Genomic DNA, 15501 nt, shown 5'->3' on the forward strand with positions numbered 1-15501 from the left:
CTCTTAAAGAACAAAAGCTAATAGAGAAAATTGCTGGGATTCCCTTTGTTTATTTGAAACACTATGCCACTTAGGTGGGGGAGGACAACGTTGCTGAACAGTTTCTAACTAGCGTCAGTCACGTGCATTTGTGTGGGCATTAGACACCACACTGTGCTTTTAAAAAGAGTAGGCTGCATGTGTACATGTTCAAAAAGCAATCATTTTCATTGCTGATAGTTGGCAAGAATAAGCAGTAGGGTCACTCAGAACTGTTTTACTCCCTGCAGTTTCAAGCGTTCAAGCTTAGAGGTGCCAAAAATGCACAGGCGTGAAAATGAAACGATTTCACTACTTCAAGTTAGGAACTACAAAGAATTTGAAAGTATTGAAAATCATCTTCAATTAAAATGAAGATTTGGGGATGCAATCATCAAAAGCATTGTATGAAGGCAGTCCATTATCTGCACTAATGTATGCACTAATTTTGTTCATTTACAGTCAATCAAAAGAACACAGCAGTGTACATTGGCTGAATTCCTTCATCGATAACAACACAGTTTTATAGTACTGTACTGTAGTAGTATTGGTAGTGTTCTAATGTGTTCTGTATTTCATTGAAATGCATAATTTGTTACTCAGTTTGTCTTTTGTTTATACTAGCCCTGATATATCCCAATTAATTGGAATACACTGTATTTTGTATGATTTATTTTGTATACAGTGACAGCCATTAAAATAAGCATGAAAAAGGACTAACCAGAGGTATTGATCACATTGTTGAAAATTGCTCATTCTGTGGTTTCAAGGATAACAAAAGAACTACTAATAGTTGTGAACACTTCCTTCCTAAGTATACTGTAAGTGGAACATGTTTTAAAACAAGGGCAGTAGAATTCTATAACATTGACAATCGTAAAGTAAAGTTATCAACAAATTTGAATCTTTCAATGCATGGAATTTGGGCACAGTTTTCAACAGGAGATTCTTGAAAAGCCAAAGATTCATCAGCTCTCTATTCATAATAGAATCACAAATGTGTATAAATCAATACAAACACTTCTTTGTCTCAGGTTTAATTATTCATTGGTTTAGTGGACTATCAGAAACATATGAACCAAACTATCGCAATATTTTTTTTGTTCCTTTCCTGATGCATCTTTACATGGATAAATTGGAAAACTGTGTCTGCATAAATGAAGGCAAAAAGCTAGTATTGCATATAGCAATCGAACCATGACTTGAATCAATATTTGACATGCAATTCCTCCAAAAATAATAATTTTTGTGAATGAAATGGCACAAAGCCTCTTGTCTTGTGTTCATGATGAATTTCTTTTGCTTAAATTATTGCAGAATCTCTTTGAATTGGTGCGTAGCTCACGCTTCTGTTAACCGTGGGAACATATTAGAATTTTAACGTGATAGGACCTTTACTTATGTGCACTGTAATTTCTGACTCTCAGTTAAATTATCATGAGGGTAGCAGGAGCTGCACTATGTCAGGCTGTACTCATTTGAATTTCCTCACAGTTCTACCTGTAATACTCCTGAGGTCCTTCAGCATAACCAGGTTGGAACAGATGTGCTGGTGCCTGTATATGGATTCTGATAAGAGGAAGTGAAGGTTATGCAGTGGCATGGTGGATACCAGAGGCAGCATACCATCTTGGTGAGGAATCTGCACTGAGATGTGGATCCTGAACAGAAAAGAAAGGTCAAAGTCATTGTCAAATGCGCAAGTACATGTTCAGTATGCACAGACGCAATGAAAAACTTTCTTTCAGCAGCATGACAGGCACATATCACCATATACACAAAAGCAAATTAAACATAAACTATACACAATGTTTACTAGAAAGAACACAAAACAAAAAAGTTCATTTCAGAGCAAGGGCAAGTGTTTATATGAATAACAAAATCAATACTATATAAATTTGCTTTTATTGTTGCAATTAAGTTGGTAAGTCATTAATGTAGAGGATAGTTTTGATACCCAAAGATTTTCTCTTGCTTGAACATAAAACATTACAGCTCACTATGGGCCTTTCTACCCAAAATACTGAGCAACCTCTTAACATACCCCATGATCAATGCAACCCTTTCCTCCTAAGTAGACCATAGACATGCATTTTTCTTTCATCCATCTGCATGTCTGAGAGTCTCTTAAATTCTCTACAGTAACCAATGGCAATACATTCCAGGCACTTTCCAGTCTCTAAAAATCCTACCTCTGACATCTCCTGTAAAGTTTCCTCCATTAACCTTGAAAGGATGCCCTCAGAGTGAACAGCCAGTGCCCTTTTCCAAGGGCAATGATGGCTAATACCCATCTATACCTCTTATCATCTTGTACATCTGTATCATGTTGCCCCTCATCCTCCTTTGCACCAAACAAGGTAATGGACAAGGGAATGACAAGGGAAGTAATGGACAGTATAAAAATAAAAGAGGAGTATAACATAGCAAAGATGAGTGGGAAGCCAGAGGATTGGGAAATTTTTAAAGAGCAACAGAAGGTAACTAAAAAGGCAATACGTGGAGAAAAAAATGAGGTACAAAATTAAACTAGCCAAGAATATAGAGGAGGATAGTAAAAGCTTCTTTAGGTATGTGAAAAGGAAAAAAATAGTTAAGACCAAAATTGGGCCCTTGAAGACAGAAACGAGTGAATTTATTATAGGGAACAAGGAAATGGCAGATGAGTTGAACAGGTACTTTAGATCTGTCTTCACTAGGGAAGGCACAAACAATCTCCCAGATATAATAGTGGCCAAAGGACCTAAGGTAATGGATGAACTAAAGGAAATTTATATTAGGCAGGAAATAGTGTTGGATAGACTGTTGGGTCTGAAGGTTGATAAGTCCCCGGGACCTGATGGTCTGCATCCCAGGGTACTTAAGGAGGTGGCTTTAGAAATCGTGGACGCATTGGTAATCATTTTCCAATGTTCTATAGATTCAGGATCAGTTCCTGTGGATTGGAGGGTGGCTAATGTTGTCCCTCTCTTCAAGAAGGGAGGAAAAGAGAAAACAGGGAATTATAGACCGGTTAGCCTGATGTCGGTGGTAGGAAAGATGCTGGAGTCAATTATAAAAGTTGAAATTACGACACATCTGGATAGCAGTAACAGGATCAGTCCGAGTCAGCATGGATTTACGAAGGGGAAATTGTGCTTGACTAATCTTCTGGAATTTTTTGAGGAAGTAACTATGAAAATGGACAAGAGAGAGCCAGTGGATATAGTGTACCTGGACTTTCAGAAAGCCTTTGATAAAGTCCCACATAGGAGAATAGTGGGCAAAATTAGGGCACGTGGCATTGGGGGAAGAGTGGACATGGATTGAAAATTGGCTGGCTGACAGAAAACAGAGTAGTGATTAACGGGTCCCTTTCGGAATGGCAGGCAGTGACCAGTGGGGTACCGCTATATATTAATGATTTAGAAAAGGGAATTAAAAGTAACATTAGCAAATTTGCCGATGACACAAAGCTGGGTGGCAGTGTGAAATGTGAGGAGGATGTTATGAGAATGCAGGGTGACTTGGACAGGCTGGATGAGTGGGCAGATGCATGGCAAATGCAGTTTAATGTGGATAGGTGTGAGGTTATCCACTTTGGTTGTAAGAACAGGAAGGCAGATTATTATCTAAATGGAGTCAAGTTCGGAAAAGGGGAAGTACCTGAGGACTGGGAGAAATTCAGAGTTCAGCAGAGGAGGACAAAGGGCTTAATTAGGAAGGGGAAAAAAGATTATGAGAGAAAACTGGCAGGGAACATAAAAACTGACTGTAAAAGCTTTTATAGATATGTAAAAAGGAAAAGACTGGTAAAGACAGAAACAGGTGAATTGATTATGGGGAGCAAGGACATGGCAGACCAATTGAATAATTACTTTGGTTCTGTCTTCACTAAGGAGGACATAAATAATCTTCCAGAAATAGTAGGGGACAGAGGGTCCAGTGAGATGGAGGAACTGAGCGAAATACATGTTAGTAGGGAAGTGGTGTTAGGTAAATTGAAGGGATTGAAGGCAGATAAATCCCCAGGGCCAGATGGTCTGCATCCTAGAGTGCTTAAGGAAGTAGCCCAAGAAATAGTGGATGCATTAGTGATAATTTTTCAAAACTCGTTAGATTCTGGACTAGTTCCTGAGGATTGGAGGGTGGCTAATGTAACCCCACTTTTTAAAAAAGGAGGGAGAGAGAAACTGGGGAATTATAGACTGGTTAGCCTAACGTCGGTGGTGGGGAAACTGCTGGAGTCAGTTATCAAAGATGTGATAACAGCACATTTGGAAAGCGGTGAAATCATCGGACAAAGTCAGCATGGATTTGTGAAAGGAAAATCATGTCTGACGAATCTCATAGAATTTTTTGAGGATGTAACTAGTAGAGTGGATAGGGGAGAACCAGTGGATGTGGTATATTTGGATTTTCAAAAGGCTTTTGACAAGGTCCCACACAGGAGATTAGTGTGCAAACTTAAAGCACATGGTATTGGGGGTAAGGTATTGATGTGGATGGAGAATTGGTTAGCAGACAGGAAGCAAAGAGTGGGAATAAACGGGACCTTTTCAGAATGGCAGGTGGTGACTAGTGGGGTACTGCAAGGCTCAGCGCTGGGACCCCAGTTGTTTACAATATATATTAATGACTTGGATGAGGGAATTAAATGCAGCATCTCCAAGTTTGCGGATGACACGAAGCTGGGTGGCAGTGTTAGCTGTGAGGAGGATGCTAAGAGGATGCAGAGTGACTTGGATAGGTTGGGTGAGTGGGCAAATTCATGGCAGATGCAATTTAATGTGGATAAATGTGAAGTTATCCACTTTGGTGGCAAAAATAGGAAAATAGATTATTATCTGAATGGTGGCCGATTAGGAAAAGGGGAGGTGCAATGAGACCTGGGTGTCATTATACACCAGTCATTGAAAGTGGGCATGCAGGTACAGCAGGCGGTGAAAAAGGCGAATGGTATGCTGGCATTTATAGCGAGAGCATTCGAGTACAGGAGCAGGGAGGTACTACTGCAGTTGTACAAGGCCTTGGTGAGACCACACCTGGAGTATTGTGTGCAGTTTTGGTCCCCTAATCTGAGGAAAGACATCCTTGCCATAGAGGGAGTACAAAGAAGGTTCACCAGATTGATTCCTGGGATGGCAGGACTTTCATATGAAGAAAGACTGGATGAACTGGGCTTGTACTCGTTGGAATTTAGAAGATTGAGGGGGGATCTGATTGAAACGTATAAAATCCTAAAGGGATTGGACAGGCTTGATGCAGGAAGATTGTTCCTGATGTTGGGGAAGTCCAGAACGAGGGGTCACAGTTTGAGGATAAAGGGGAAGCCTTTTAGGACCGAGATTGGGAAAAACTTCTTCACACAGAGAGTGGTGAATCTGTGGAATTCTCTGCCACAGGAAACAGTTGAGGCCAGTTCATTGGCTATATTTAAGAGGGAGTTAGATATGGCCCTCTGACTACAGGGATCAGGGGGTATGGAGGGAAGGCTGGGGCGGGGTTCTGAGTTGGATGATCAGCCATGATCATAATAAATGGCGGTGCAGGCTCGAAGGGCCGAATGGCCTACTCCTGCACCTATTTTCTATGTTTCTATGTTTCTACAACGAGATCTAGGTGTTCTTGTACATCAGTCACTGAAAGCAAGCATGCAAGTACAGCAGGCAGTGAAGAAAGCTAATGGCATGCTGGCCTTCATAACAAGGGGGAATCGAGTATAAGAGCAAAGAGGTCCTTCTGCAGCTGTACAGGGCCCTGGCGAGACCACACCTGGAGTACTGTGTGCAGTTTTGGTCTCCAAATTTGAGGAAGGACATTCTTGCTATTGAGGGAGTGCAGTGTAGGTTCGCAAGATTAAATCCCGGGATGGCAGAACTGTCATATGTCGAAAGATTGGAGTGACTGGGCTCGTATACTCTGGAATTTAGAAGGCTGAGAGGGGATCTTATTGAAACATCTAAGATTATTAAGGGATTGGACATGCTGCAGGCGGGAAGCATGTTTCCGCTGATGGGTGAGTCCAGAACCGGAGGCCACAGTTTAAGAATAAGGGGTAGGCCATTTAGAACGGAGTTGAGGAAAAACTTTTTCACCCAGAGAGTGGTGGATATATGGAATGCTCTGCCCCAGAAGGCTGTGGAGGCCAAGTCTCTGGATGCTTTCAAGAAAGAGATGGATAGAGCTCTTAAAGATAGCAGAATCAAAGGTTATGGGGATAAGGCAGGAACTGGATACTGATTGTGGATGATCAGCCATGATCACAGTGAATGGCGGTACTGGCTCAAAGGGCTGAATGGCCTACTCCTGCACCTACTGTCTATTGTCAAACAGAAAAGCCCTAGCTGGCTCAGCCCTTTCTCATAAAGCATGTTCTCTAATACAAGCAGCATCCCAGTAAATCTCCTCCACACCCACTGTCCTTCATATAATGAGGCAACCAGAACTGACATAATATTCCAAGTGTGGACTAACAGTTTTACCTTGTGGCTCTGAAACTCAGCTCCCTGACTAATGAAGGCCTGCACACCATATGCCTTCTCCTGCTGAGTTCCTCCAGCATTTTGTGTTAGTTAAGACAGTTAAAGTCTGTCCCAAGCCTTATAGGCTCATCAGGCCGGTGCTTATGCCGGTTTCTGTGGCGTGAAGTGATTGAGAGTACGAGACTTCTCCCCGCCCCCGCCCCCCAGATAGGACGCCAGTCTATCACAAGGTTAACCCCCAGCATTTTGCCGGTACCCATTTTCAGCTGGGTGGACTGGAGCAGTGTGTGGTTAAGTGCCCTGCTCAAGGACACAACACGCGGCCTCGGCTGGGGCTGGAACTCACGACCTTCAGATTGCTAGTCCAACGCCTTAACCACTTGGCCACACACCACAGCATTTTGTGTTGCACCTTCTTAACCTAGCAACTTTGAAGGATCTATGGATGTGGACCCCAAGATCTCTCTCTTCCTCCACACTGCTAAGAATCCTGATATTAATCTTGTGTCTTGCCTTCAAGATCAACTTTCTAAAGTGTATCACTTCATACTTTTTCAGATTGAACTCATTCTGCCACTTGACAGGCCAGCTCTGCATCTTGTCAATGTCCCATAGTAACCTACAACCTTCTACACTATCTACAATGCCATTAGCTTTCATCTCACCTACAAACAAACTAACCCACCCTTTCACTTACTCATCCAAGTCATTTATAAAAATCACAGAGCAGGCATCCCAGAATAGATCCCTGCAGGACACCACTAGCCACTGACCTCTATGCAGAATATGCTCCATCGACTACGGCCTCTGCCTTCTGTGGGCAAGCCAATTTCGTATTGACACTGCCAAGTTTCCATGGATCCATTTCCTCATGACTTTCTGGAAGAGCCTTCGATGGGGAACCTTGTCAAACACCGTACTAAGTCTATTAAGACCACATCCACCCCTGTACCCTTATTTATATGTCTTGTTGTCATACTTGAAAAAGTCAGTCAGGCTCATGAAGCATAACCTGCTGCTCACAAAGTCATGGTGACCATCCCTAATCAGAATATACTTCTCCATGCGTCCGTCAATTTTGTCCCCAAGAATCCTCTCCACTGGTTTGCTCACCATTGACTTAGTACTCATTGGTCTACAATTTCCAGTCATTGTCCCTATTACTTTTCTTGAACAAAGGAGCAATATTCGCTATTCTCTAAACCTCTGGTACTTTGCGGCCAGTGCGGATGCAGAAATCATCATCAATACCCCAGCAATTTCTTCCCTCAGTTCCCATAGTAAGCTGGGGTATATCCCATCTGACTCTGGGGAATTAGTATCTATCTGCATGCTCTTCTAAAGCTCCATCACTGCCTCCTTCTTAACCTTCTTAACCTTGACATGCTCCAGCCTGTTCAATGCTAACCTCACATTTGTCCAGATCCCTCTCACTGGTGAATACTGCTAACAAAGCATTCGTTAAGGACATCCGCTACCCCCCTGTCACCAGGCACATGTTTCCTCCTTTATTCCTGAGCAGTCCTCCCTCAGTCGACTCATCTTCCTGTTCTTCATGTACAAGTTTGTTCTTTCTTTTTTTCCCCCCATTCTTCAACATGCACTGTTACCAGCTCTTCCTGCAGGCTTCTCTGAAAATCTGGTGAATTCCTCTATTTTCCAACTTCTACTTAACTTGATTGAACATGAAACAAACAAAAAGACAGTTTTTATGAAATGCTAATATGTCTACATATCATATCATCACTACTTGGTCATAGATGCCTGAAGGAAAAGGATATCTGAAGAAAAAATCCTTAGACTAGACACAAAGCCCATAGTTAAGTGATTCCTGCCCTCTTCAATTAGTTGCATCAGGCACCTCAAGACACTGTAAACACTGTAAACATGATGCCGAAGGCACAAAATCCCCCAAGATCATGTGAAGGCTAAGCAAACCACATCAGTGTCCTTTCTCTAGCCAACATTCCCAGTACTGAGCCCTTGGTTGCAACAGCTGGTTACTCTGGTCAGGCATTGTTCACATGCCTGACATCAGACTCTTAAATCAGACCCTCTCAGTCTTAACTCTGCCTTGAGAAGAGATCACCAGGTGGAAAGTAGAAGATTTAAGGGTATGTACAAAAGTTCCCTGTGAAAATGCAACACCTGTACTGGCTCAGGGAAACCTCTAGTCCAGTATTAGTCATTTAGGATGGCACTAAGAGCCTCAAGTCCATGCACAGGGAGTAGAGAAAAGTCATGAGTTAACACAAACCCGCCCACCCACCCACCCACTCCCCTGTCAGGTACCTCCTGCACTTCTGCAGAAGAGTCATAATAGTCAAGGCAGATAAAACTACAATGGAAGCAATGATCTTAAGGAATTATCCAAAAATGAAGAGTATCGATGATACCCAATATTAACAATATTAACCTTTTTAGGATAGGATGCATTTCTATCATCCTGACATCAGAAAACCATTCTGCCCAAATATCTACAGGAGCAACACTTCTCTGTCTTGCAAAACTGCCATCATGAAAAACTCTGTTCCAATGGTTTCATTACAATCCTCACTTCTCATGTTTAATTGAGGCTAAAGCTTAGGTATACTCACACTAATTAAAATAAATTGATCTAATTAGGGAACGGCTTCACTCTGGAGTTTGGCTGTCCTTAACGTGCAGTCAGCCGCTCTTTTTCTTTGCAAGGTGAGCATATGGAGAAATGTAAAATTTACTAATTATAATAAGCAAACTGTACGCAGACCAAGTCGCTACCCTGCAATTTGAACATTGATGCAGATGGTTCTTTATTCATCAACTGCTGTCCTTTTTGGTTGGCTGTACATTCCAATATATTCTCTCCCCTTGCCTTGTAACACAGGCTGAAACTCTCTGGTTTGGCATTTTGTTGTTTAGCACTCATACAGATCCATTCTAATCAACTAATTCAAGCTAAGATCTAAAAATAAATAAGATCTGTACTAGACTGTAGCTAATTAACCCATCAGGGCAACTTTTGCAATCATAACCGACAGTGTTTCCGACTCAAGGAAACCAGGTTGCAGACATTTCTCTGAACTCTTGCGTAACCTGGGGAGATTCAATACATGAAAAGAACAGTTCTGTTCCTGAGAGGAAGAAAAACAAGGAGCAATTTGTGTGGTGTGGCATTTAATGCAATCTGTCAACGGTCACCTGCAATTTCTGTAATCTATGTCCTTCTCTTCAGGCACCCTCTCCTTCTTTGACCTATTACTACACTCCCACTCTTCCCCAAAGAATCTACTCCTGGATTCATCATCCCAAATGGCTTTCAGTCTATCCTCTTTTCACTGATTTCACATTGCACCTATCCCAATATCCTCCATTTCCTCTCCCCACTCATTGAAGGAGTATTCCAGCAGCTAAATGCTGGAGAACACAACCCATGCTAGTTGTAATTTATTCATTCATTGACATACCGCATGGAATAGGCTCTTCTGGCTCTTCGAGCTGCAGTGCCAGCAATCCCCGATTTAATTCTAGTCTAATCATGGGACAATTTACAATGACCAATCAACCTACCAACCGGCACATCTTTGGACTGCAGGAGGAAACCAGAGCACCCGGAGGAAACTCATGCAGTCATGGAGAGAAGGTACAAACTCCTTACAGGTAGTGGTGGGAAATAAAACCCAGTCCCCTGCATTGTAAAGCATTGTGCTAACCTCTCACACTACCATGCCATCTGCACTGGGAGGTGTCTGGGCTGCCCCAACGTCTTCTTTCAGCACAAAAGAAGCAACAAGCTAGCACAAAATGTTCCTGGTTCTATCCAGACTGTTGACAGTATTTGTATTCTGGAGATCAGAGCACCATTTTACGTCAGTATCAAAGGTTCATTTATTATCAAAGTATGTATCCATATACATCTGATATTTGTCTTCTCCAGATAGCCACCAAACAAAGAAAGAACGTGAAAGTCATTCAGAGAGAACCATCAAACCCACCCTCCACACAAAAAAGAATGGCATCCTGATTACCAACCCCCAAACCCCACTTCCCCCGCATAAAACCGTAGAATATTGGCCCCAAACCCTCCTGCCTCTGCACAAAATGGAACAAGAACAACAACCCCCAAACCCCCTATGCTCATGCAACAAAATGGAAAGAAATTGGCAAAAAACATAGAATATAAAACCACAAGTCTGAAAAAGTCCACAGTCCAATCCATAAAGCAGAACCACGATAACATATTCCTTCATCAATGAAGACACCAGATGAGCGCAGAGGCAGGGATGGGATGTTGAGGCTCTATAAGGCACTTGTGAGACCATAATTGGGAGTATTGTGTGCAGTTTCGGGCTTCTTATTTTACAAAGGATATACTGAAATTGGAGAGGGTTCAGAGAAGATTCATGAGAATGATTCCAGGAATAAAATGGTTACTGTATGGGGAACATCTGGCAGCTTTTTGGCTGTATTCCCTGTAGTTCAGGAGAATGAAGGGGATCTCATAGAAACATTCCAAATGTTAAAAGGCCTGAACAGATTAGATGTAGTAAAGTTATTTCCCATGGTAGGGGATTCTAGTACAAGGCACGACTTCAGGATTGAAAGACGTCCTTTTAGAACTGAGATGTGGAAAAATTACTTTAGGCAGAGGGTGGTAAATCTATGGAATTTATTGCCACGAGCAGCTGTGGAAGCCAAGTTATTGGGTGCATTTAAGGCAGAGATAGTTAGGTTCTTGATTAGCCAGGGCATCAAAGGGTATGGGGTGGGCAGGGAAGTGGGGATGACTGGAAGAATTGGATCAGCCCATGATTGAATGGTGGAGCAGATGCGATGGGCCGAATGCTCCTATATGTTATGGTCTTATGGCCTACCCGCCTACCACAGAGAGCCACACGGTAATGGGCCACTCACAGACCCCTTCTCAGTAGCAATCAAAAGGCAAGAAGTCAGCACTGAAGTCTCGTTCGTCTTTGCATTTGCCTCGATGTCTCAATCTTCATCAACACTTTAATCGGCGAAATAGAGTCAAATATTGGCTCGTGCCCTGTCTCAAAGTTTCTTCACCTACAGCCTGCCCAAGTATGTGCTCACTTCCCAGAATCTTCTTGGATACAGTGAAATGCTGGATCAATTGATCTCCAGACTGAAAATCACAGGCTCTAACCGTTCCAGAAACATTTAAGATGAAAAACAGATGTAAAAGAAGTAAAATAGACATTTTTGTGGATGTCATCCGTGGTATGCTGGCACCATTTTGACCAGTATGGATGGAAACATGCAGTGCATGCCTCACAATGTCATCTGATGCAAGCCTATTGCATGCCAGAGTGCGGACTGGCCGCAGAAATACCCAAAATTTCTTGAATGCGCTGATTTTACCCAGGAAAGGTGAGCACTTGTGCTCACATTTCTGCAACCTATGATCACAATCTTTTTTGTACAAATCAGAAGCCTGCCATAATAACGATAGTGACCTTCTATCTGCACAATACCTGTTGGGATGTTCCTTGTGCTTGACGTCCAAATACTTCAGGGTTGCTATAAAAGATTGGGCCTGGAATCCCCTTGCTGTCCCTGCCACCACAGGTGTGTGGCATATTGAATTGTCCGTTCCTATAGTGACAATATTACTCCTCAGTGGTGTTCCAACATGGCCAGCCTTGTCCACTGCTTTAGCAACGCAACGGACATGGAATCGACGGCTGAAGTAGATACTATCAAGGACCTATATAGCAAGAGATTAAAGGAACAGTCACTGATGTTCTGCACTGCAAAAGGTGGAAACTAGAAATAAAAACAAAAACAAAGACACTTGCAAATACTCAGAAAGTCAAGCAGCACCTGAGCAGAGAAAAATGTTTCGGGTTTATGATCTTGCTCCAGAGTATATTTTTGATAAAATACTGCCTAAAATGTTGTTATTACTTTCCCTTTGTTGAGGCTGCCTAATTTAGCAATTGCTGTTTTAATTTCAGTATTTTAGAAAAGTTTAGTTACCAAGATGAAATAAATCTCAACATGAAGGGCAAAATCCTAGCATGTTAACAGCAAGGCAAGATTTTAATTTAAAAGGCATATACTGTATACTCCTGTACTGAGGAAAGGATGGAGGTACACGATAAATCTGAAACAACCAAACAGATTTTACTTAAGTTTAATACAATCATCAGTGGACAGTTCCTCCAGCAAAGATCACCTTAACAATACTTAACCAGAGGGAAGTAGTTTTGTTTGCTGAATCTGAATTTTTTTTTGACTAATCTACTCACTTCTCAGTTATTTAATTAACAGAAAAGTTATGTCAATAGTTTGCAGATTCAAGAACCGTACTTAGATTTTTAAAATGCTGATTATATTTGCTTATAATAAATATAACAAGCAAAATTGTCAACACAAATAAATGTAGTTGATATACAATTGATTACATTGTTAATTAAGAAAACTTGATAAGCACTAAGAAATGAATCCTGTCACAACTGAAACATCTCTTTCATCACCTTTTAACAGTCAAAACAGCACACACACTGTTAACAATCCTTTAGAATTTTTCATTTCTAAAGAGAGTTAAACAGAATCAGGTAGAAATCCAGAGAACCAAACCTCCAGAGTTTTCTACCTCCCTTTCCTAGTCCCTAGAGATACAAGTTTGTCTGCCAATCAAGTGTTCCATTTTACATCAATCAGCCGTGATCGGGTGCATTGTACAGATGTTGTTCTGATGGTGCCAAAATGCCTGAGGCTAGACTGGTCAAAGTGTATTTGATCATCTATCCCTGTGCAGTACTTACAGAATTTAGTTTTTCATAACCATACATCCGTTCAACTATCTTTATACTTTAATTAACATTGCATTAATTATCTATGATGACAAGCTCGCCTACATATCTACTTGATTGGGCAGGGTATTCTTTTAATGCTTGAAGCATACTAATTTTACAATAATTTTCTTTTAATCTGTGGCTGGAAGTTAAATTTCTGTAACACTTCAATTTAAAAAAAAAATTATTTTCCATTGAAACTTAGTAGCTTCCCTGTGTCCACTCCACCCCCAATCTAACAAACAGCCCCAATAGAAACATTACAGCACGGAAACAGGCCTTTTGGCCCTTCTTGGCTGTGCCAAACCATTTTTCTGCCTAGTTCCACTGACCTGCACCTGGACCATATCCTTCCATACACCTCTCATCCATGTACCTGTCCAAGTTTTCCTTAAATGTTAAAAGTGAACCCGCATTTACCATTTCACCTGGCAGTTCATTCCATACTCCCATCACTCTCCGTGTGAAGAAGCCCCCACTAATGTTCCTTTTAAACTTTTCCCCCTTCACCCTTAACCAATGTCCTCTGGTTTTTCTCTCCCCTTGCCTCAGTGGAAAAAGCCTGCTTGCATTCACTCTATCCATACATATCATAATTTTATATACCTCTATCAAATCTCCCCTCATTCTTCTACACTCCAGGGAATAAAGTCCTAACCTATTCAACCTTTCTCTGTAACTCACTTTCTCAAGTCCCAGCAACATCCTTGTAAACCTTCTCTGCACTCTTTCTACCTTATTAATATCCTTCCTGTAATTAGGTGACCAAAACTGCACACAATACTCCAAATTCGGCCTCACCAATGCCTTATACAACTTCACCATAACATTCCAACTCCTATACTCAATACTTTGATTTATAAAGGCCAAAGTACCAAAAGCTCTCTTTACGACCCTATCTATCTGTGATGCCACTTTTAGGGAATTTTGTATCTGTATTTGCAGATCCCTCTGTTCTACTGCACTCCTCAGTGCCCTACCATTTACCTCGTATGTTCTACCTTGGTTTGTCCTTCCAAAGTGCAATACCTCACACTTGTCTGTATTAAACTTCATCAGCCATTTTTCAGCCGATTTTTCCAGCTGGTCCAAATCCCTCTGCAAGCTTTGAAAACGTTCCTCACTGTCCAGACAAAAAGTCTTCCGCATAAACTCTTCAATTTCATTCTAGGTTCTATCAATCTTTACTCCATTTTTGTTGGCAATGAGGAAATGGAACTTTTGGGCTCAAATTTAGGTGTGGTACAAACTGCTTAAAAGACGTAACTTTGTCATGCACTCGTTAATTATATATAACCTACACCAACAACAGCATGAATTGTAATTTCAGGGTTTATCATAATTGGATCTCGAATATAATCTTTTTCAGAAAGCTTGAGAAAGGATATAATCCATGGCATCAATGGTCTGAATTTCAACAGAGCGTTCAAGCTCACCTAACAATCACTTGCTACGCTGGTTCTGGAATACAAAATACAAGTCTCCACTCTTGAGTGGTTCCTTGTAACACAAGTGGAATCAACAGATCTGTTGTAAACCAATTGTTCTTCTGTGGAATTCCACATCTCTACTCAAGTTAAAAAAGAAACCTCATTTAACACTAAATTTTCAAGTTGGCTCAGAGACCATGATGGTTATAGTTTACAATAGAATGATGGAAGTTGTTTTCCTGCATGATTGGGTGGCACAGTAATGTAGTGGTTAGCACGACGCTTTACAGTGCAGGTGACCTGGGTTCTATTCCCATCGCTGCCTGTAAGGAGTTTGTAATTTCTCCTGGTGCTCCGGTTTCCTTGCCCACAGTCCAAAGATGCACTGGTTGGTAGGTTAACTGGTCACTGTAACTTGTCCCGTGATTAAACCGGGGATTGCTGGGCAGTGCGGCTCAGAGGGCTGGTACAGCCTATTCTGTGGTACTTCAATAAACAAATACAATTAGAAATGATACCGATGTGCAGCATGAAACAAGATACACAGTGGGAAACAAAGTATGCTCAAACTATGCTGGAGTATCTCTTTTATTCAAACATGGCATTTTAGGTGTCACTAAAAGGCAGCGTTTATTGCCTATCTTTAACTGTCTTTGAGGCAACGGTGGTGAGTCAATTCCAGGATTCTTTCCTAGCTTACATACAGTTGCAGCAATACATCAGGATGATGTCTGATTTGGAAGACAAATAGGAGGTGGTGGTATTCCCACCCTACCTAATCATTTTGTT

The 15501-nt window shown here is 41.5% G+C and overlaps 1 protein-coding gene across 5 annotated transcripts in view; it reads right to left on the reverse strand.

Moving 5' to 3' along the window:
* Positions 1 to 15501, reverse strand: part of fras1 (Fraser extracellular matrix complex subunit 1) — a 594524-nt gene that overhangs the window by 20412 nt on the left and 558611 nt on the right. For all 5 annotated transcript variants that reach the window (XM_063043539.1, XM_063043540.1, XM_063043536.1 and 2 more), the window contains 2 exons: positions 11957 to 12189; positions 1519 to 1679 (listed from right to left, as the gene is read on the reverse strand). In XM_063043539.1, coding sequence (XP_062899609.1) covers positions 1519 to 1679; positions 11957 to 12189 — 394 coding nt within the window. The remainder of the gene's footprint in view (positions 1 to 1518; positions 1680 to 11956; positions 12190 to 15501) is intronic.

This window comes from Mobula hypostoma, chromosome 3, assembly GCF_963921235.1.
Source record: "Mobula hypostoma chromosome 3, sMobHyp1.1, whole genome shotgun sequence".
NCBI lineage: Eukaryota > Metazoa > Chordata > Chondrichthyes > Myliobatiformes > Myliobatidae > Mobula > Mobula hypostoma.